A 26172-nucleotide genomic window follows, 5' to 3' on the forward strand; every position below is an offset into this window, starting at 1 on the left:
TCAATTGTAAATACATAGTATATTTTGAGAGTTATATATACTTGTATTTCCCCCTATAAAATGTCAAGGTCAGTAGTGGCTATTGTTAAGTTACATTAAAGACACAACACAAAATCACTGTAATCTTTTGTATTTCCATGATGGTAATTATACATTTTTATATGAAGAAATGAGAAACAACAAGTATCTATTTACAATTTGACTGTAACAGATATAGAGCTAAGACAATGTATTTAATGTCTAAATAGGCCTATATTATTCAATTAATGTAGTGTGTGTGTGTGTGTGTGTGTGTGTGTGTTCGGGTTTAACGTCTTTTTCAACAATTTTTCAGTCATATAAACGACGGTGTCTACTTGTAGCAGTGAGCACAATGCCCAACTTTATAGTGCTGCCTCACTGGAATATCACGCCGTAGACACGTGGCATGATACCCCACCCAGTCACATTATACTGACACCGGGCTGACCAGTCCTAGCACTATCCCCTTAATGCTGAGCGCCAAGCGAGGAAGCTGCTAGTACCATTTTTTACGTCTTTGGTATGACGCGGCCGGGGATCGAACCCACGACCTCCCGCACTCGAAGCGGACGCTCTACCACTAGGCTACCGAGGCGGTCTTAATTAATGTGTAGTAGTATGCACGATTATTTGCACCAAGGTCACGTGAGAGGAAAAAGTAGACCACTAGGTATTGGTGGGTCTTTAATACTTCTAATTTCTTGAATACCGATGGATAAAAATAAATGCTATAGCCTATAATTAACGGTTAATGCGAACACGATAATGTTACATATGCCTCTGATGCGACTCGATGAAATGACGTGTGCTATAGGAATGCTGGAAGCAGGAATGTCAGGACGTCAGGTAAGCATTGTGATTCATGTTACAATTGTCAATATTCTTTGAAAGAAAGTTCTCTAATATCATTACACAAGAATACAATTATTCAGAAGTGATATTCAGTACGTTTTCTGCTTTATTCTAGGAGGCCAGGATCTTTGACATTCATGCAGGGGTCTAATTGGAAGTTTTGCTCAGTATAGTTGTGTTATTTACTCTAGGGCAGGTAACTTAAAGTTACCTTAGCTTGTTGGTATTCAGAGTTTAAAGATTTGATGAACGTAATCTGAAATATGAAAAATAACACTATGTAGTCTATACGTGTGCGCTAAATACTGTTGAATTATGACGTACGTGCACACTAGGCGTTTCCCTTCGTCAATGGACGGGCTTGCACATTTATATTAAGAATTTAATTATTACATTCTTTATTAAAGTATTACCTTAGCCATTTGTAATCAAACGTTCTCACGGTCTCCCCAAATAACGTCTTGAAAAAGGCAAACGCTGAAATAAAAGATAATACAGATATGATTTACTTAATACTAAATAATATCTTCTCTGGTGGTTTCTTTTGTTATTATTGGCTTAACGTTACACCGACATATTTAAATTAGTCCAGCTTTTGATGGTGTAGGAAAACACCGGATGCTAATTATTTCAGGTACAGGCGGGTATTTGGGTATAATCACCGACCTTCCGTTGGATGGCTTCCTCGCATGAACGCATTTTTTACCCAAACCTGGGTTTCTAGTGAGACTCACAACGGTGAAAGGTAAGGGATTCGAAGTCAGCGACCTGTACAACTCGGCCACGGAGGCTCTTCTTTGTCGGTTCGAGCACTGCTCCGTTCGTCATATGAGCTGACTTGCGGAAGGTTGGTGATTTTACCCAGGTACACGCCTGTGCATGGCATAATGCCCAGAAGGGTACCTGAAAATAAAGTCCTTGAGTGGTGAACTCTTCATCTACCGTTAATAGATTAACGTGTTAGTGTGATTAAAACAAAACCGAGAATCAAATACTCGCGTATAGTAAACATACAGGTCTTTAGAGGCAATTATAGACGATTTAATTTTAATTTTCAGTCCATCTTTACGGACGAAAACTGCATATTCAAAGAGAAAGCCCCACTGAGATTTGTAATATAATTTTTTCGTGACCTCAGTGTGAAAACTGCATTTCAGTTTTTAAAAGGCAAAATTTATAGGATAGTTTTGTATAACTTTCAATATCCGTTTATTAGTGCATAAATGGAAATAATTTATGATAATAAGCAGTTTTGTATTCAAAAATCCAGTAAACGTGTGTATATGTATATCGTTTGTCTGAATGTTGTCACTCAAACGAAGTTATTTCGTTTGAAACAGACAGGTGGTTCTGAAGCAGGAAGATAACCAAATCGTTTTCAAAGAGCGAACTATGACTCGTTTCTTGCATTTTTTAAGAAGAAACATCATCTTAAATTCGACAGATAAATGTATAGACAGCATTGCTTGTTTACTTCTCCCCGTAAAACTATAACCATTCCGTTTTTTATCAGGAGATATATGCTGGTACGTTAGTGCAACTGAATAAAAATACCAAAACTCAACCGTTACATGAATAAACCCATATTTCTTCGAAGACAAACGTAACGGTTTTTTTTCAAGTTTAATAACTAAGTTAATAACTGGGCTAGTAGCGCATAGCTACTGTGAACAGTATTGTGTAATGCCGTAAAATTATGATGAATTTTATAGATATTAAGGCACTACTGATTATGTCCAAATAATGAAACACAGTTCTAGATTATCTTCCTTATTTTTCTTCAGTGGAAAACCACAAATCAACAGTTTTCACACGGGTATCCGTAGAATATAACAATTAGAAAAAAAAATTAAGTATTAACAATTCTAGTGTTCTGGTGGAAAACCACAATGTTTCTACTTGGAAATCCAAATCTATTCTCCTCAAAAATCTGCTGTCTTGAAAATATATTCGCTCTCAACATATAAAAACCGACCAATTAAAATGACCCTTATTATGAGTGTAATTAACAGTATAAACCAATCAAATTCAAGAATGCGTACATGGTAATAAAATTACAAGTATTACAAGTATTTAAAATATTAACAAGTTTTGACAGCAATCAACGCCTTATCAGTCAGGAAGTCTTAACATTTAAATTATCCATACGATCACAAAGACATTTAGAAGCCTTTAAGCACATTCTGGACTATCAAATATTAAAGTGCATAAATGTGTCAAAGTTGAGGCAACAATAAAGTCTTGACATCTGTCATGAAAACATAAAGAATTGAAAGAATTGCAACTTATACATAATTAGACATTTTTTAAATGTAGTTTTGGTCTTTTTAAACTAACAAAAGTTATTAAATCTCTGTATTGAATCTTCATCATATACATTTTCATTCAGATTATTTTTTTACAGAAGAATTATACTGATTTTCAGCTGCACAACAATTGTACAATTTTGTAAGAGATATTCATGAATGAAAAGATGTTTTAGTTCCAAATATAAGCAGAAAAAAGTATTCGGCGTTGGGTGAAAATGTTGGATAGCCGAGCTCACCACGACTGTCAGCTACACTTTACATAATTTAGTTACACTTGGAATTCCAAGATTCGTGTACTAAAAACCAATCATCATTCAGGTAAAACACCAATATTACGTGTATAGATACCTCCTGTCTGCAGTTATATTTTGTCCGTCTCCAACAAATGTCTTTAGAGACAGTACCTACTGTATCTATGTAATACTCTGTTGTAATGTAACATTTTGTGAAACTGAGTATTAATTTCAGTCAATTAGAATCATGTATGTATTCATTTCTATCCAGTTCCGGTGTTTCTATTGGTTGAAGAATTATAAATTTACAACTTTTATTGGTTCTTTAAGTAGGTCAAAAGTTGGCTCAGACAGCTACGCCGAAAAAAATATACAATATGTTTTAAAATTACTCACGTCTTGGCCCCTCTAGGATTTTCGATACAGCCTCCGAGTGAGTAATGTCGTTCCTTCCCTAAATAAACATAGATAAGTAATTAATAAATAATTAAACAATGAAAATTCCGTAAACAATGAAAAACACTAAAGTGTATATAAAATGTAGTTAAAGATACGTATATTACATGTTTTCGGTGAATTACTGAAGTATGTGAGTGAAATATATCTGGTAATTTCTCTGTGAAAAACATCAGAAGCACTGTAAATAAGAAAATGGTCAAAGTCATTAAAAAGGGAATTAAGTTGTTTTTTAGTTTTGCATGTAACACCAAATATCTCACCTGTGAATACCAGATCTTCCAGAAATTGCTCTGGTGTTCACTTTTATATTGAAACAAACTATTAACTAGAAGTGCACTTCCCTTTGACCAAGTATATGAAATCCATGCAATACATAGTCCCATACAATGAATGAGAAAAAAAAATACCTAAACAAAGGTTGGCCAAGATTCTTGTTACGATAAACGTAACAGATCAAATAAAAAATTTGACCTTTGAACTAAGGGCCACATGCCGTCTCCCTGAGCAAATTCAATAAACTGGTATCCCCTGTCGAGTGGGTTAACGGTTTAACCCTTGAAAAAACATTGCTGGCTACAGAAAGTACCTATATTTTCAAATGGTCCCAATGTCACAATACTTAACAAGGCAGTCTGAAAGACAGCTAAATCCCTCGCCACTGTTATGGATGGTGAAAGTGTAAACCTTTGACCCTGAGCTGTGACCTTGACCTTGAACTGATATGACTGACTCATGAAATATGCACATCGTCTTGATAAGGTGATTATTTGACCCAAGTTTCATGAAAATCCTTCAATGGGTTTAGAATATACAGAGCTCAAACCTTTGATCTGAGTTGTGACCTTGACCTTGAGTGACATGGCTGACTCATGAGTTCTTGATGAGGTGATCATGAACCCAAGTTTCATGAAAATCCTTGAAGGTTTTAAGAGATACAGAGTGGACACAAAATTGAAGGCTCAAACATTTGACCCTAAGGTGTGACCTTGACCTTAAGCCTGAATGGCTGACTCATGAGTTCTGCACATTGTCTTGATCACTTCATCCAGGTTTCATATGAATCTTTCAAGGGGTTTAGGAGATACAAAGCGGACACAAAATGGAAGGCTCAAAGCTTTGACCCTAAGTTGTGACCTTGACCTTGAGTCAGTATGGCTGACTTATAAGTTCTACACATCGTTTTGATGAGATGATCATTTGACCAAAGTTTTATAAAATTCCTTCAAGGGGTTTAGGAGATACAGAGCGGGCACAAAATGGAAGGCTCAAACCTTTGACCTTGAGTTGTAACCTTGACCTTGAGCCGACAAGGGTGACTCATGAGGTTTGCACATCGTCTTGATGAGGTGATTATTTGATCCAAGTTTCATGAAAATCCTTCAAGAGGTTTAGGAGATATGGAGCGAACACGAAAGTGTTACGGACAGACGGACAGAAGGACGCACGGCCAGACGGACGGATGGAGACCATTCCTAAAATCCCCACCACTCGTGGCGGGGGATTAATTAATTTATTAAGCTGAAACAGCTGATATACTTTTGATCAAAATACTTCATTTCTAACATACGTTATGGAGTAAAACACATTATATACTTTTAGAAGACATGTAACAACGACCCTGGCCTAAGCAAAATGCAACTGAACTTTGATAAATGTGCAAGATACACAAGTACCAAGTTTACTGTAACGTTTTATGTTCAATTTCTATGCTGAAGTTATTGTAAGAAAACTATTTTCTATTTTTAGTAACAATGATCTTGACCTTGACCCAAGCAACCCAAAATAAAACTAAAACCATGGCCTCAAGACTAATTTCCTTAATTCCAAGAAATACCATATTCGTTACAAAACTAGATGTATGTCTAAATGACAATGGTGGCCTCCACCATCACATCTTACTTCCTGTCACTGTACATGGTTTCTTGATTCTGAGTGATTTTTTTTTTGAAGATATATGCAACATAAACTTTAAGCCCTTTATGTTTATTTTAACAAAGTCAAGGACCATAACCCTGGTCTGGCTGAGTGGAATTCCAAACAGATCACCATGTGCACAAGTTCACATGCTATATAACAATCCTCTAAAATGTTTGACTCTGGATTAAATACCTTTTGAGATACATGGAACACAGATTTTATGCATACTTTTGACTAAGTCTATTTGTTTGAAAATGGGCATACTCGGTGTAACGGTGAATGTAACTAGCAGACCAGTGTGTCCACTGACGTATAAAAGGGGTCTACAGTTTGTCCAGTGACGTCTAAAAGGTGTAGTATATATGCATTTTGTCGCCGAATGTGACCTTGACCTTTGAGCTAGTAGTGTCGAGCGCAAGTATAGTCGCTAAAATCGGTTCATACTAAGGACTAAACAGATATTTGATGTTAAGATAAGGCAAACAAAGATTTACGAATATCTGATTAAGTACAAATATTTCTGACCAAAAAAAGTACAAAAATATCTGATGAGGTACGAAATGTTTGATAGGTTGAGGTATGACAGTCTATGAGAAAATGTGCAAAGGTTATTTTTAAAAATGCATTAAGTATTAAGTTATACGAATATCGGTTAAAATTAGGGTTGGGTCGAGTACTTGAGTACTCGAGCATTATGAGTACAGGTACCATTTTTTTCAGTACTTGCCAGCAGGGGCGGCAAATTCAAGTTTCCGTATTGCCCAGGTTGTCCCAAAGCTTGTACGGACAAGTGAAATTTGACCAGAATTCACTATATAACTATCATACGGACAAGTAAAAAAAAATAGCAAATGACAAAAACGGACAAGCAAGTCAAAATCAGATTTCGCCGCCCCTGCCGCCAGTACTTACTATTCGTGAAAAGTATTGCTATTTGTACTCATTAGTACTGAGTATTTTTTTAAAATACTCAGTACTCATGAGTGCTATATTCAGTACTTATGAACATTTTTTAGTTTTGCAAAGTACTAAAAATTGTGGCATATACTTTTCACATACTTATTAAAATTCCATATTGCATCATATAACGTGTGTATAAACAACACTTAAATCACAGGTTCTGGGCAATTTAAGTAACCTAGTATTTATTGTCATATTATAGATATTGGAACATGTCAAAATAATAAGTACACCAACATTTTGACATACTCGATGGTATCGTTGGTGATAGGAAGGAATTGTGTGAAATTCTGTGGGGTTTCCAAGCAACTACGCATCTTATTCAACAGTCTGGCCATACCTGTTACCACCCAACACTAGGAAAAATGGGATCTTGGTGCAATGTACGATACATGTAGCTTACTTTTGAAAGCTGTCAATGATTCAATAAAAATGTTTAAAACAAGTATCAAGAACTGGATCACTTGTAACTCTCAAGTGTGGAACAAAATCTCCCGCCCCCTTCTCAATTTGACCACTGTATACGAAATCAGACTTTTATTTTGTTAATCAGAAACTTAAAAATTAAAACAAAAATTAAGAGATATTTAAAAGTAACAATTGTAAAGATAATAATCAGCAACCGCTAAACCTATGTAGTGAAAATATGGATATAGCTGAATAAGTAATTTTGTCAAAGTGTACTGTTGTACTGATACGTTTTCAGATGAAATAGAGTAAAATGTGCACAACCGAAGTTTAAGCTTGTGACTATTTGTTTGGTATAAAATTCACTAGACTTTGCGAATGTAAGCTTATTTATAGTGGCCACCAGTTACCCATATGACCAACGCCTCCAGAAGACTGTTAGAAATGTTAGTAATGTAGGAGGATAGAGTAAGATACAGAAGATGCTCCAATTCCAAAAGCTTCCCTGGTTTTTTAGCATGCCAGGGACTCTTATCCTAATGTTAGTAATTTCAGTTGGAGTAGCGGGGGCTCGAACTCATGACCCCAGGTTTTGTAGTCAAACAGTGTTACCACAGTACCACTGCGTCCGCTCTTGAATTTGAATATATACTGTGTTTCTCATAAAATACTCAAGAGTACTGAGAGTAATGCTCGAGTCATACTCAAGTATTTTTGCAAAATCAGTACTATGTATTCACATGAGTAAGTACTAAGTTGTCCAGTTCTCGAGTACTACTCGAGTACTGACACCCGGTACTCCACCCAACCCTGGTTAAAAGATAAGGTACACGACAATGCGAAAAGGTACACAAATTGGCGTTTACGTTCACTGGCATCTGGTAAGACATGGCATCTGATAAGACACACGGATATGTGATAAGGTACGCTCATCTAGTGTATTTAAAGTACACGAATATATATAAATATTTTGCATCTGATACGGAACTATCTCATAACGTCCCTGGATATCTGATAAGGCACATTTGATGAGGTACACGAAGTAAATAGTAAAGGTACACATAACGGTCATGAATATGGATATAATCTATAATACAGCAGAGTACATGGATATGTATATAATCCATCAATGTGTTACAGTGACAGTACATGGATTATGGTATATAATCCATCTGGTACAGGCTGACACCCGGGACATGAATGGTATAAAATCTCAAGTGACAAGCTGTACGGTACACAATGGTTATTAATGCATCAAACTCAGGCTGATACACACGGATATGGTAGTATATCTATGTTTAATGAAGTACAGGGATATGTATAATATCATCAATGTGTACAGCGTAACGGATACTGGAATGATATAATCCATCAATGTGTACAGGCATGACACGGTACATGGATATGGTATATAATCCATCAATGTGTACAGGCGTGATACGGTACATGGATATGGTATATAATCTATCAATGTGTACAGGCGTGATACGGTACAGGGATATGGTATATAATCCATCAATGTGTACAGGCGTGACACGGTACATGGATATGGTATATAATCCATCAATGTGTACAGGCGTGTTACGGTACACGGATATGGAATATAATGCATCAATACGTACAGGCGTGATACGGTACACGGATATGGTATATAATCCATCAATATGTGCAGGCGTGATACGGTACATGGATATGGTATATACTAGTAATCCATCAGTATGTACAGGCGTGATACGGTACACGGATATGGTATATTATCCATCAATATTTACAGGCATGATACGGTACACGGAAATGGTACTGAATCCATCAATATTTACATGCATGATACGGTACACGGAAATGGTATATAATCCATTAATATGTACAGGTACATGTATGATTCGGTACAATGATATGGTATATAATCCATCAATATGTACAGGCATGATACGGTACACGGAAATGGTATATACTCCATCAATATGTACAGGCATGATACGGTACACGGATATGGTATATAATCCATCAATATGTACAAGCAGTTAATGGTACTGTCCAAATTGAAAGATGGACAAGTTCAATATAGAAATTTAGCAGGGCAAGGGATAATTCATCAATATGTACAAGCATGATACGGTATATGGATATGGTATATAATCCATCAATATGTATACGCGACTGTTGGCATGATACGGTACACGGATATGGTATATAATCCATCAATATGTATACGCGACTGTTGGCATGATACGGTACACGGATATGGTATATAATCCATCAATATGTATACACGACTGTTGGCATGATACGGTACACGGATATGGTATATAATCCATCAATATGTATACACGACTGTTGGCATGATACGGTACACGGATATGGTATATAATCCATCAATATGTATACACGACTGTTGGCATGATACGGTACACGGATATGGTATATAATCCATCAATATGTATACACGACTGTTACGTACCGACATATTTTATAATTAAACAAATATTTGCAAGTGCAATATATATGTTTTACTTAAATTATCTGATAAGGTACAAACCTGGAAGGATGGAATACATCCATGATCACATCTATGGTCCAGTACGCCATCCTCCCAAGGTCTGGAGTTATCAAGTTTCTCTGGGCCTAACTTTTTAATAGTTTTTAAAACTTCCAGTCGCGCTTTTAATACATCCTCCCGATTGTGCATACCTCGAATTAGAAGATACCTGTAAAATACACAAGGCAGGTGTTTTTTTTTTTTTGATAATTGTCTGTTATCAGACACGGTAAAAGGTGCCATAGTGTCGTACCTTCTCATAAAGTTCTTTCCAATCTATATGTCTCTTCTCCGATTTAAACGTCTTATATATGGTAAATGTATGTAGAAAGAAATCGGAAACTGGCCACTGTTACATTTTTCGCGTTCTGTATGTGCAAAATGCCAGCAAGGCATTTACGAAAAGATGGTACTTTGCCAATATATGGTACCTTTTACCGAAGCTCTCACCTCCATGTAAGGAAGACATCCCCCTCCGCAACGTAAATCAAGAACACCTTCTTCCCAGTTCTTTTTTAAATCCAGTTTACCATCTCCCTCGGAAAGTATATATTGTAGCACAGAACGTCTAGCTTCTAATACTTCATTTCTGTCGTGCAATCCTTTCACGTACAAATACCTTTGGAACAAGAACTAGAGCTATCACTAAATGTAATGAATAACCCCGCAATGCCGCTTTGTCTGAAGTAATAAGACCTTTAACTTCATGTTTCTCACAAGTATGAAGTTTCTTTTGAATCAATTTGAAATTGAGGAAGTGGAGTCTGCGTGCATCGTTAATGCGATATACACATATTTCTAAGTCCAAGGGCGCATAACTGACCATTATACAGTATCATGATTACCAGTATGTACACATAATGCTAAGCACAAAAAACTTTTCAGTATAATCATCAAAACTGCCGTTACAGAACCTTACTAAATCGTCCGTTTTCTGAACGTGTCAGGTAAAAAAACGTGAAATATTTTAGACCCAGAGTGTTTGCTTGCAATGACGCTAGCAATCACAGACTTGCCGATATAAAACACCATCAATGACGCTAGCAAACAAAGGCTTGTCGATATAAAACACCATCAATGACGCTAGCAAACAAAGGCTTGTCGATATAAAACACCATCAATGACGTTAGAAAACAAAGACTTGTCGATATATAACACCACTAATGACGCTAGCAAACACAGAAACTTGTCGATATATAACACCATCAATGACGCTAGCAAACACAGAAAGTCGATATATAACACTATGATCATTGATGTTGCTATTTATCGACAATTTGCTAGTGTCATTGATGTGTTATATATCGCCAAGTGTTTGTTCGCTAGCATCATTGATTGTATTATATATCGACTTGTCTATGTTTGCTAGCATCATTGCTGGTGTTATATATCGACATGTCTGTGTTTGCTTGCGTCACTGACGGTGGTATATATTGACAAGTCTTTGTTTGCTAGCGTAGTTGATGTTGCTATTTATCGACAAGTCCGTGTTTGCAAGCGTAATTGATGTTGTTATATATATATATATAGACAAGTCTGTGTTGCTAGCATCATTTATGGTGTTATATATCGACTTGACCGTGTTTGCTAGCGTCATTGATGGTGATATATTTATAACACCATTAATGACACTAGCAAACAAGGTCTTGTCTATATACAACACCATCAATGACGCTAGGAAACAAAGACTTGTCCATATATAACACCACCAATGATGCTAGCAAACAAAGACTTCTCCATATATAACACCATCAATGATGCTACCAAACAAAGACTTGTTGATATACTAGTATAACACCATCATTGACACTAGCAAACAAAGTCTTGTCCATATATACGAATATACGAATATCTTTGTTAGCATAAAACATAATAACAATGTTTATAGCCATTTCAAAATGAAATACAGTGAAAAAAGCATTTGGAGAAGAGCAAAACATAAAATGAGCAAAATATATAGGTAATTATTTTCGTATATAGTATATTCGTGAATTGACAATATAATAAAAAGTAATGCTGGCAGATTTACGAAATGCGTTTTTTGGTAGCAAAATATATATATTTTGACAAATCAAGAATAGTCTTTCTAGATATCGAGGACAAGAGAGTTTCATTTTTTTTCATTGTTGGCCAGTGACAAAAATAGTGTTTAAAGTATTTATTTCTTAGTTCACGAAATTTTGGACAGACGAGTAAAAAATGAAATTCATTTTCAACTTTATTCATATTGCAGGACCTACATATTCTTTGTTCTCGAGGGGTATTATCATATCTTCCTGTTTCAATTAGTAAGCTATGAGAAGAAGTTCTAAATCTTGACAAGGCGAATCTATATTTTGGTTCAGTTAAAACATCTATGTATTTTTCCATTTCAAAATCGTGTTTAAATATACAATATGATTGAAGTCGATTCGAATTATTGATGTCTGAATACCATTTTTGTAAATATGTATCTAAAATTCGTTGTTTAATAAGTTGAAAAGGAATGCATATATTTGATTGTTCATTCCACATATATGAAAGTCCGTGTTGCTGTAGGATACATTTCACTTGAAAAGCCCAGTTCTTTCCATTATATGAACAGTTTTGATCAGCGTCACGTTTTAGCATCAAATATGTTATTTTAACAAGGGATGCATCAGACTGGCATAAAATCTTAATCCAATATTTTATTATATTTATCTTACGTTGGATTACAAATGGTACCCTTCCCAGTTCTCCGTAAAGAGCTGACAAATTGGTAGATTTTTTTCACACCCAGGATTCGTCTTAGAAATTTAGTATGAATCAATTCGATGTCGGTAGCTTCATGAATCCCCCACACTTCTGCACCGAAATTCATTATAGAGGCAACAAGCGAATCAAATAGATGACATTTTTGGGAAACTGGTAATTCTATGTTTCTAAAAACAGAGAAAAGGTTATACAAGGCAAATGATGCGTGCTGAGCTATACATTTTTGTGTTCGGTACCAATTACCATTTTTGTAAAATGTTATACCTAAATATTTAAATGATTCTACTATTTCAATAACCTCATTATAAATCAAGAAGTTATATTGAGAATGTCTCCCGTTTTCAAAAATCATAGCCTTAGTTTTCGATGTGTTAATTTTAAGCCCCCATAGTTGACAATAATTTTCTATATCTGTTACCATAGCTTGTAAAGTTTCTGGCGATTTTGCAAAAATAACTTGATCATCAGCGTACAGGATGAGGAATGATTTTAATTCATTTATTGTGAAAATATCATCAAGATCCGAGTCTATATTGTCCATCAAATCATTTACGAAAAGCATGAAAAGTAAAGGTGAGCTCGGATCACCCTGCTTTAAGCCGATGTCCGAACTGAAAAAGTCTGAGCATGTTGACTTGTATCTTACGCATGATTTTACCACCGAGTACATCGATTTGATAGCTTTCACCAGCTTGCTACTTACATTTTCTGAGAGCAGTTTATACCAAAGAAAGGAGCGATCAACTTTATCAAAACACTTTTCGTAATCAATGAATATACAGTACAGTTTGTTGCCTGAACTTAAGACCTTTGATACGACAGAATGAAGAATAAATATACAATCGATGATCGATTTACCCTTTTGAAAGCCAAACTGGTTGTCAGAAATTGTTTCATATTTGTTTGTCCATTTTGTCAATCTGTTAATCTGTTAAGTAGAAGCTGCGAGTAAATTTTCGCTAAAACATTTATCAGCGTAATTCCACGATAGTTTTTACCATCGTTAACATCTCCTTTTTTGAATATTGGTGTTATGATACCTTCGCCCCATGAACGAGGGTATTCTCCTGTAGCAAACACTCTATTGTATAATAAAAATGGTGAAATAATATCATACGAGCTTTTTAGGATTTCGCTGGTCAAATTGTCAGTGCCGGGCATTTATTATTTTTTTGAGAAAATAATGCCGTACGCAGTTCTAAGTCTGTAAATTGCATGTCTAAATCATCATCCGTAAGGATAGTATCAAAAATGGGATCGACGTATTCGTTATTAGATGCTGCTTCGCCGAATAGATTTTTAAAGTTATCATACAAGTCTTCGATGGTTAATGTTTCAGCTTTATCGGTAGTCTTCTTCCATGTCTTTTTGATATTTTTCCAAAATTTTCGCGGTTGTTTTTTTGCTAAGTCGTTTAACCGTTTTCCTTCATTAAACTTAAACTTTTCTTTGGCTTTCTTTTTAACTTTATTATATTTGTTTCGTGCGCGAATAAAGTTTTGTCTCGATTCATCGTTCCTATCTCTGTTAAAAATATTCCGTGCCTTCTTAAACTCTCGTTTCGAATAATGACATGAATCATTAAACCATTTATTATTTACTCTTTTATGGCAAGGGGCCCGCTTGTTACTATACGTCTTACCATATACGGCCGTGGCATTATCATACAATACCTGTGTAAAATTGTTAACCACGTGATTAATAGGATCGCTAGACGCACCTGTAGACAGGTCGTGAATAACCGCATTACTATTCATAAGTCTTGCGCGGAATTCGTCGACTTTATCATTATCCCAGACGATTTTGGGGGTATTATTGTTGTCTGCATATTCTTGCGCATTGCTATAATTTGAGTTATATGTATTCTTTTGGAGACGAAATAACAATGGTGCATGGTCAGAGTGCTCGTTAAACTCGAGAATATCAAAATAGGTTATTGTATCAAAATCACACAGGTTTAGTAATAAATAATCCACCGTGCTTTGTCCCCTATAAGAGCAGTAAGAGTATTTACCAACGTTACGGTCATTAAACAAGCGGCCATTGGCTATTAACAGGCCAGTCGCTTGACATAAATCTAGTAGGCGCCGCCCACTACTATCGAGCGCATGGTCTTTGTTAACACGATGGGGTACATCAATAGTGTTAACAATTGATATATTCTGGTCAAGATATTTGTCAAAAACAAAATAATCTAGTGAGTCCGATGTCCGACTATTTAAATCGCCAGAAACAAAGACTTTACCTAAATTATTAAATCTTATTGTATCTAGCTCCAGTTGCTCAAAAAAATCTACTTCAAAATCTGATGCAGAAAAAACCTTTGAGTCATTCTGGGGAATATAAACATGACAAATAAAACATCTTGATCAAATGGGAAAAGCTCTGCCGATATTTTAACCCAGATTATCCCACATTGTCGTTTTTCAATTATTTTTATATATTTTTTAAGTTCATTTTTATAGTAAAAAGAAATACCTCCGCTGAAGCGTCCTTTTGTTTTTGTTTTTGGCCTTATTGCCGAATATTTGTTCACAACAATATCCATTCAAATCAAAAATAATATTTTCCTTGTTAGAAAGCCAAGTTTCACGTAAAAATATTAAGTCATATTTCGTTATATATTCTAAAAAGTCTTGATCTGCAATTTTACGCTTCAGACCGTTTACATTCCACGACAGTACATTTAAATCTGGTAACTCCTCATGACGACCCTAATGTTCCATTTCTGAATGGTACTCTTCTCCATCTATGAAAAGTTTGTTTCCCACAAATTTCACAGATTTATGTTCACTTTTTGCCTTCTTCATGGCCGGATAAAGTGGTTTTCTTGCTTCCCGTACACTCTTTGGTAGCTGCGCCCCGACTCCCTTGTTGACTGACTTTAGTGCGTCAGAGTAGTCGAACGATCTTAGTCGTACCTTCTCCTTTTCTGTCGGAGGGTGGAATCTGACCACTATCGGACGGGCCTTTGTGCCCCTTTTCTGCCCTAAACGATGTGCCCGGTCGAATATAAAATCATCTGCGTTGTCAATTTTCAGTGTTTCTTTGCAGACCTCTTTTACCAGCATAGCACAATTTTCGGTGGCGCCTCCTTCCGGGATGCCATAGAATATTAAGTTGTCACGCATCGATCGTGATTCTAGGTCACGATTTTTTTCTTCCATTTTTACACTTTGTTCATTTAGTGATTCATAGTTTTTATCCAGATTTTGGCATGATTTTTTTACCTGTTTCAAATCATCTTTTGCCGTCTTCAACTCCCTTTTATTTTTTTCAAATTCAGTAGATGCGAAATCACAGGCTTTCTCGGTTTCACATACACGAGTGTCCAAACTTTTCATTTTTGTTTCTAAATCCGACACTTTGCAGTTAATGGAATTAACTGTCTTTTCTATCTTATCAATCGTTTGGAGCTTTTGTTTTATTTGTTTTATTTCCTCTAAAAGTTCATTTGCCCATGGAGGTGGAGGAGCCTGAAAACCGAATGAGCCACTTTTGAACTGCGTGGGTGGGGGTGAAGTACTTGGTGTCTGAATGAACCCAGTTTGTGATATGTTGTATGGGCCTTGCTGATACATAGTTTGATAATAATGATTTAAATCATATGTATTACTCACTGTGTATTGTGTATCACTATTATAATCCGGTTTGTGTTTTTTTAATTGTCCATTTATATTCTCACTGTTCTCACAAATACCCGTGTGTAATGGCGCGATATTATTGTTCAATGGTGAGCTAGCTGAGCGCTTTTTCTTCCGTTTTTTCTTAGTCCCAGATTGCGAATTTGACTGATTTTCCTTTTCCGACATAAGTGCGACAGATCATAATCCGATATAATTCCTTATTAGAGCACTCTGCCCATTCATTATACACATTTTCCATTTATTTTTGTTAGCATCTAAAAGCCATGTTTTCACTGTATTAATGACCTTGATCTATCAATGATGTTAGCAAACAAAGACATGTCGATATATAACACCATCATTGACACTAGCAAACAAGGACTTGTCTATATATAACACCATCAATGATGCTACCAAACAAAGACTTGTTGATATACTAGTATAACACCATCACTGACACTAGCAAACAAAGACTTGTCCATATATAACACCATCAATGATGCTAGCAAACAAAGACATGTCGATATATAACACCATCATTGACACTAGCAAACAAGGACTTGTCTATATATAACACCATCAATGATGCTACCAAACAAAGACTTGTTGATATACTAGTATACCACCATCAATGATGCTAGCAATCAGAGACTTGTCGGTTTATAACACCATTAATGATGCTAACAAACACAGACAAATCGATATATAACACCACCAATGATACTAGCAAACAAAGACTTTTGATATATAACACCATCAATGACGCTAGCAAACAGAGACGTGTTGATATACAACACCATCAATGACGCTAGCAAACAGAGACGTGTTGATATACAACACCATCAATGACACTGACAAACACAGACTTGTTGATATATAGCACCATCACTGATGCTGACAAACACAGACTATAACACCATCAATGACGCTCAGTCCGCTGACAAAACATAACACGTTCGTAAACGCTAGCTAACACCAGAAGCAAGTCGTATTATCAAACAAACCAATTCTATGATCGCTCAGCACAAATTCAGAACTGTCCGATATATCAACAACACCACAATTGACGCAGCATCACACAAGAAGCAGGTTTACGAACATATACTATCACCAATCAATGACGTTCAATGCAATAAAGTACCATGTTTGATGTACATACAACACAACACCTCCAATGACGCATAGGCAAACACAGAGCAGAAAGGTCGATATATAATGTAACAAAAGCATCAATTGGAAGCGTTACAACCACAAGACTTGCAACTTCTGATATATAACACCATCCATGATACAAGCAAACACAGACAGGTCGATATATAACACAATAATGACGCTAGCAAACAAGAACTTGTCTATATATAACACTATCAATGACGCTAGCAAACAAAGACGCTGATATATAACACCATCAATGAAGCTAGCAAACAACACTATAAATGATGCTAGCAAACACAGACAAGTCGATATGTAACTCCATCAATGACACTATCAAACAAGGACATGTCTATATATAACACCATCAATAACGCTAGCAAACAAAAACTTGTCGATATATAACACCATCAATAATGCTAGCAAACACAGACTTGTTGATATACAACACCATCAATGACACTGACAAACACAGAATTGTTGATATATAACACTATTACTGATGCTGACAAACACAGACTATAACACTATCCATGACGCTCAGCCCGCTGACAAACATACACGTGTGACGCTAGCAAACACAGACAAGTCGATGTATAACACCATCTATGAAGCATGCAAAATCAGACTTGTCGATATATAACAACATCAATGACGCTAGCAAAAACAGACTTGTCGATATATAACACCATCAATGACGCTAGCAAACAAAGACTTGTCGATATATAAGACCATCAATGACGCTAGCAAACAAAGACTTGTCGATATATAACATCATCTATGACGCTAGCAAACACAGACTTGTCGATATGTAACACCATCTATGACGCTAGCAAACACAGACTTGTCCATATATAACAACATCAATGACGCAAGCAAACACAGACCAGTTGATATATAACACCATCTATGACGTTAGCAAACAAAGACTTGTCGATATAAACACCATCTATGACGCTTACAAACATAGACTTACCAAATAATCTAGGCCTTCGAGTGGGTTATCATCTGATTTACCACGGTTCAGAGTTCAGATGCGTTGGAATTGAACCACGAGGGCGTTAGCCCGAGTGGTTAAATACTGAAGCATCTGAACGATGAACCGTGGTAAATTAGACGATAAATCACAAGAAGGCCTAGATTGTTTTCATTCTGACATGCTCATTGATATATTTTAATAAATATTATGCTGGACTTCGTTTACGCGAGGAGTAATGTCATAATGCTCTCGCGCGTCAACCGTTGTTTATCGTAGAATATACAGAGCTTGATTTCCTTCTTTGTTTAACTGGAAATCAAACTGAGTCATGTTAGAATTATCGATATATAACACCATCAATGACGCATGCAAACACAGACTTGTCGATATGCAACCATCAATGACGCTAGCAAACACAGACAAGTCAACATATAATACCATCTATGACGCTTGTCGATATATAACACCATCAATGACGCTAACAAACAAAGACGTGTCGATATACAACACCATCAATGACGCTAGAAAATACAGGCTTGTTGATATATAACAAAATCAATATCGCTAGAAAACACAGACTTGTCGATATTTAACACCAGCAATGACGCTAGCAAACAAAGACAATTTTATATATAACACGATCAATGATTCTAGCAAACAAATACTTGTGGATGTATAACATCATCAATGACGCTAGCAATCAAAGACTTGTCGATATATAACACCATCAATGACGCTAGGCTAGTAGACACAGACAAGTCGATATATAACACCATCTATGACGCTAGCAAACACAGACATGTCGATATATAACACCATCTATGACGCTAGCAAACACAGACATGTCGATATATAACACCATCTATGACGCTAGCAAACACAGACTTGTCGATATATAACAACATCAATGACGCTAGCAAACACAGACTTGTCGATACATAACACCATCAATGACGCTAGGCTAGTAGACACAGACAAGTCGATATATAACACCATCAATGACGCTAGCAAACAAAAACTTGTCGATATATAACACCATCAATGACGCTAGCAAACACAGATTTGTCGATATATAACACCATCAATGACGCTAGCAAACAAGGACTTGTCGATATATAACACCATCAATGACGCTAGCAAACACATACAATTTTATATAAAACACCATCAATGATTCTAGCAAACAAAGACTTGTGGATATATAACACCATCAATGACGCCAGCAAGCACAGACAATTCGATATATAACACCATCAATGACGCTAGCAAACATAGACTTGTCGATATATAACAACATCAATGACGCTAGCAAAGAAGGACTTGTCGATATATAACACCATCAATGACGCTAGCAAACACAGACTTGTCGATATATAACACCATCAATGACGCTAGCAAACATAGACTTGTCAATATATAACACCATCAATGACGCTAGCAAACACAGACTTGTCCATATATAACACCAGCAATGACGATAGCAAAGAAGGATTTGTCGATATATAACACCATCAATGACGCTAGCAAACACAGACTTGTCGATATATAACACCAGCAATGACGCTAGCAAAGAAGGACTTGTCGATATATAACACCATCAATGACGCAAGCAAAACAGACTTGTCGATATATAACACCAGCAATGACGCTAGCAAACATAGACTTGCCGATAAATAACACCATCAAGGACGCTAGCAAACACAGACTTGTCGATATATAACACCAGCAATGACCCTAGCAAACATAGACTTGTCGATATATAACAGCATCAATGACGCTAGCAAACACAGACTTGTCTATATATAACACAATCAATGACGTTATCAAGCAAAGACTTGTCGATATATAACACCATCGAATGACGCTAGCAAACACAGACTTGTGATTATACAACACCTGTATGAATGCAAAGAAATGACTTGCGATATTAAACCATCAATGACACTATCAAACAAAGACTTGTCGATATATAACACCATCAACGACATTAGCAAACACAGACTTGTTGATATACAACACAAACACAGACTTGTTATATGAAAACCCACAGTGAACACAGACTTGTTGATATATATACACCACATAGGGACCAACAAAGCGATGACAATAATACAACGTCCTGACGCATACATTGACGCAGGAACCAGTCGATATGTAACACCATCAATGAGCTAGCAAACAAATACTTTGCGATATATAACTTATCAATGACGTTAGCAAACAAGATTGTTGATATACATACCATCATTATGCTAGCTAACACAGACTTGTTCGATATATAACACCATCATGATGTGACAAACACAGCCCTATAACACAATCAATGACGCTAAACTGTCTTGCAAATACACCTTGACGCAGAAACATATTTATAACAACCTTCAATGACGCTAGCAAACACAGACTTGTCGATATATAACACCATCAATGACCTATCGTATCAGTAAATTTGTGAAATAAACAAAAATATTCTGTACCGCTTGCCATAATGTTGTGTACTACAGTCTTATTCTACAATACAGACTTTTTGTTATATTGTTCATTTTTTCACAGTTTATGAATTGAGTAAGGTATAAGCAGATATCAGTTCCGATCTTAACTAACTATACCAAGAAACCAGAACACTGTCGAAACATAGAGCTAGCAAACAAGTTGTCGATTATTAAAACACATTATAGCTAAAAGACTATTTGAACATTTGTGGTAAATTGTAATATACCACCAATACGTTAAATTTATTCATGAAATCGACATATTAATAACAAGGATTCGAATGCACCTTTCTACTAAAACATGACATAGGTCGATTATTAACACCATCAATGACGCTAGCAAACACGACTTGTCGATATAAACAACAAATGACGCTAGCAAAAAGACTTGTCGATATATAACACCATCAATGACGCTAGCAAACACGACTTGTCGATATATAACACCATCAATGACGCTAGCAAACACAGACTTGTCGATATATAACACCATCAATGACGCTAACAAAAACAGACTTGTCGATATATAACTCCATCAATGACGCTAGCAAACACAGACTGTTGATATAAACACCACAATGACGCTAGCAAAGCAGACTTGTCGATATATAACACCATCAATGACGTAGCAAACAAGACTTGCCGATATATAAACCACATGACGCTAGCAAACAAAGACTTGTAATATATAACACCATCAATGACGCTAGCAAACACAGACTTGTATATATAACACAATGACGTAGCAAAGAAGGATTGTCGATATATAACACCATCAATGACGCTAGAAACACAGACTTGTCGATATATAACACCACAATGACGTAGCAAAAGGACTTGTCGATATAAACACATCAATGACGCTAAGCAAAACAGACTTGTCGATATATAACCACATATGACGCTAGCAAACAAGACTTGCGATAATAACACCATCAAGGACGCTAGCAAACACAGACTTGTCGATATATAACACCAGCAATGACCCTAGCAAACATAGACTTGTCGATATATAACAGCATCAATGACGCTAGCAAACACAGACAATGTCGATATATAACACCATCAATGACGCTAGCAAACACAGACTTGTCGATATTAACACCTCAATGACGTCAATACAAGAACTTGTCGATATACAACACATCAATGACCTATGCAAACAAGACTTGTCGATATATAACACCATCAGACGCATAGCAAACACAGACTTTTGATATACAACACACCAACTGTTGATAGCAACAAACACAGACTTGTTGATATATACACCATCACTTTTGACCCAGGCATAAACACATGACGTAAGTTCGCTGAAAACAACATAATGACGCTAGGAAACACAAATTGATATTAACACCACATATGCTAGCAAACAAAACTTGTCGATATATAACTTACATATGACGGCTAGCAAACACAGACATTTTGATATAAAACATCATACACTGACAACACAACTGTTGCATAAAACACATACTGATGTGAAACGACTATAACACAATCAATGACGCTAGCAAACACAGACGTGCCGATATATTACACCATCAATGACGCTAACAAACACAGACTTGTCGATATATAACACCATCAATGACGCTAGCAAACATAGACAATTTTATATATAACACCATCAATGACGCTAGCAAACACAGACTTGTCGATATATAACACCATCAATGAGCTTAGCAAACAACTTGTCGATATATAACACCATCAATGACGCTAGCAAACACAGACTTGTCGATATTATACACCACCGTCCAACACGCGTAGCAAAATCATGACTAGTCGCACAAACATACATTTAGCAAACACAGACATTGATATTAAACACCATCAATGAATGCTAGCAAACAATACTTTGATATATAACTATCAATGACGTAGCAAACAAGAAATTTCGATATACATACCATCTATGACCTGCAAACACAGACTTGTTCGAATATAACACCTCACTGATGCTGCACAGCTATAACAACATGACTGTCAAACAAGTGCCGATATATTACACCATCAATGACGCTAGCAAAGAAGGACTTGTCGATATATAACACCATCAATGACGCTAGCAAACATAGACTTGTCAATATATAACACCATCAATGACGCTAGCAAACACAGACTTGTCCATATATAACACCAGCAATGACGCTAGCAAAGAATGGCTTGTCGATATATAACACCATCAATGACGCTAGCACACACAGACTTGTCGATATATAACACCTGCAATGACGCTAGCAAAGAAGGACTCGTCGATATATAACACCAGCAATGACGCTAGCAAAGAAGGACTTGTCGATATATAACACCATCAATGACGCTAGCAAACACAGACTTGCCGATAAATAACACCATCAATGACGCTAGGAAACACAGAGTTGTCGATATATAACACCATCAATGACCCTAGCAAACACAGATTTGTCGATATATAACACCATCAATGACGCTAGCAAACACAGACTTGGTGATATATAACACCATCTATGATGCTAGCAAAGACAGACTTGTCGATATATAACAGCACCAATGACGCTAGCAAACATAGACTTGTCAATATATAACACCATCAATGACGCTAGCAAAGAATGGCTTGTCAATATATAACACCATCAATGACGCTAGCAAACACAGACTTGTCGATATATAACACCTGCAATGACGCTAGCAAAGAAGGACTCGTCGATATATAACACCAGCAATGACGCTAGCAAAGAAGGACTTGTCGATATATAACACCATCAATGACGCTAGCAAACACAGACTTGCGATAAATAACACCATCAATGACGCTAGAAACACAGATTGTCGATATATAACACCACAATGACGCTAGCAAACAAGACTTGTCGATATATAACACCATCAATGACGCTAGCAAACAAGACTTGTCGATATATAACACCATCAATGAGCTAGCAAAGACAGACTTGTCGATATATAACACCACAATGACGCTAGCAAACAAGATTGTCATATATAACACCATCAATGACGCTAGCAAACACAGACTTGTCATATATAACACAGCAATGACGCTAGCAAAGAAGACTTGTCGATATATAACACCATCAATGAGCTAGCAACACAGACTTGTCCATATATAACACCAGCAATGACGCTAGCAAAGAAGGACTTGTCGATATATAACACCATCAATGACGCTAGCAAACACAGACTTGTCCATATATAACACCAGCAATGACGCTAGCAAAGAAGGACTTGTCGATATATAACACCATCAATGACGCTAGCTAACACAGACTTGTCCATATATAACACCAGCAATGACGCTAGCAAACACAGGACTTGTCAATATATAACACCATCAATGACGCTAGCAAACACAGACTTGTCGATATATAACACCATCAATGACGCTAGCAAACACAGACTTGTCGATATATAACACCATCAATGACGCTAGCAAACACAGACTTGTCGATATATAACACCATCAATGACGCTAGCAAACACAGACTTGTCGATATATAACACCATCTATGATGCTAGCAAACACAGACTTGTCGATATATAACAATCAATGACGCTAGCAAACAAGATTGTCATATATAACACCATCAATGACGCTAGCAAAGACAGCTTGTCATATATAACACATCAATGACGCTAGCAAACCAGACTTGTCGATATATAACACCATCAATGACGCTAGCAAACAGACTTGTCGATATATAACACCACAATGAGCTAGCAAAAAGGACTTGTCGATATATAACACCATCATGACGCTAGCAAACACAGACTTGTCGATATATAACACCATCAATGACGCTAGCAAACACAGACTTGTCGATATATAACACCATCAATGACGCTAGCAAACATAGACTTGTCGATATATAACACCATCAATGACGCTAGCAAACACAGACTTGTTGATATATAACACCATCTATGATGCTAGCAAAGACAGACTTGTCGATATATAACACCATCAATGACGCTAGCAAACATAGACTTGTCAATATATAACACCATCAATGACGCTAGCAAACACAGACTTGTCCATATATAACACCAGCAATGACGCTAGCAAAGAAGGACTTGTCGATATATAACACCATCAATGACGCTAGCAAACACAGACTTGTCCATATATAACACCAGCAATGACGCTAGCAAAGAAGGACTTGTCGATATATAACACCATCAATGACACTGGCAAACACAGACTTGTCCATATATAACACCAGCAATGACGCTAGCAAAGAAGGACTTGTCGATATATAACACCATCAATGACGCTAGCAACACAGACTTGTCCATATATAACACCTCAATGAGCTAGCAAAAAGACTTGTCATATATAACACCATCAATGACGCTAGAAACACAGACTTGTCGATATATAACACCAATCAATGACGCTAGCAAACAAGACTGTCGATATATAACACATATGAGCTAGCAAACAGACTTGTCGATATATAACACCATCAATGACGCTAGGAAACAAGACTTGTCATATATAACACCATCAATGACGCTAGCAAACACAGACTTGTCGATATATAACACAATCAATGACACTAGCAAAGACAGACTTGTCGATATATAACACCATCAATGACGCTAGCAAACATAGACTTGCCGATATATAACACCATCAATGACGCTAGCAAACACAGACTTGCCGATATATAACACCATCAATGACGCTAGCAAACACAGACTGTCATATATAACACCATCAATGATGCTAGCAAAAAGACTTGTCGATATATAACACATCAATGAGCTAGCAAACAGACTTGTCGATATATAACACCTTCAAGACGCTAGCAAAGAAGACTTGTCAAGATATATAACACATCATGACGTTTAGCAAAGACAGACATTGTCGATATATAACACCATCAATGACGCTACAATGACAGACTTGTCGATATATAACACCATCAATGACATAGCAAAGAAGGACTTGTCGATATTAACAACATCAATGACGCTATCAAACACAGAACATTGTCAATATAAACACCATCAATGACGCTACAACACCAGACTTGTCGATATATAACATGCATCAATAACTAGCAAACGAAGGACTTGTCATATATAACCCATCTATGACGCTAGCAAAGTCAGACTTGTCGTAAATTACACCATCAATGACGCTAGCAAACACAGACTTGTCGATATATAACACCTCAATGACGCTAGCAAAGAAGGACTTGTCGTCTATAACACCATCATGACGCTAGCAAACACAGACTTGTCGATATATAACACCATCAATGACGCTAGAAAACCCAAGACTTGCGATATATAACACCATCAATGACCTAGCAAACACAGACTTGTCGATATATAACACCATACAATGACGCTAGCTTAGAAAACACAGACTTGTGATATATAACACCATCAATGACGCTAGCAAAACGACTTGCATATAAACACCTAATGACGCTACAAACAAATGCATAAAACCCATCTGCGCTAGCAAAGTGTCA

General features: G+C 36.4%; 1 protein-coding gene across 6 annotated transcripts in view; it reads right to left on the reverse strand.

Annotated features, from left to right (window-relative positions):
• LOC123551431 (uncharacterized) overlaps positions 1-26172 on the reverse strand; it is a 111809-nt gene that overhangs the window by 39834 nt on the left and 45803 nt on the right. For 4 of the 6 annotated variants that reach the window (XM_053540915.1, XM_045340366.2, XM_045340368.2 and 1 more), the window contains exons 3-5: positions 10149-10317; positions 3812-3869; positions 1287-1350 (exon numbers count right to left, since the gene is read on the reverse strand). In XM_053540915.1, coding sequence (XP_053396890.1) covers positions 1287-1350; positions 3812-3869; positions 10149-10317 — 291 coding nt within the window. Of the gene's footprint in view, positions 1-1286; positions 1351-3811; positions 3870-9698; positions 9868-10148; positions 10318-26172 lie in introns of all 6 variants that reach the window. The other 2 variants (XM_053540914.1, XM_045340367.2) reach the window with 1 other exon arrangement.

The sequence above is a fragment of the Mercenaria mercenaria genome, chromosome 4 (assembly GCF_021730395.1).
Source record: "Mercenaria mercenaria strain notata chromosome 4, MADL_Memer_1, whole genome shotgun sequence".
NCBI lineage: Eukaryota > Metazoa > Mollusca > Bivalvia > Venerida > Veneridae > Mercenaria > Mercenaria mercenaria.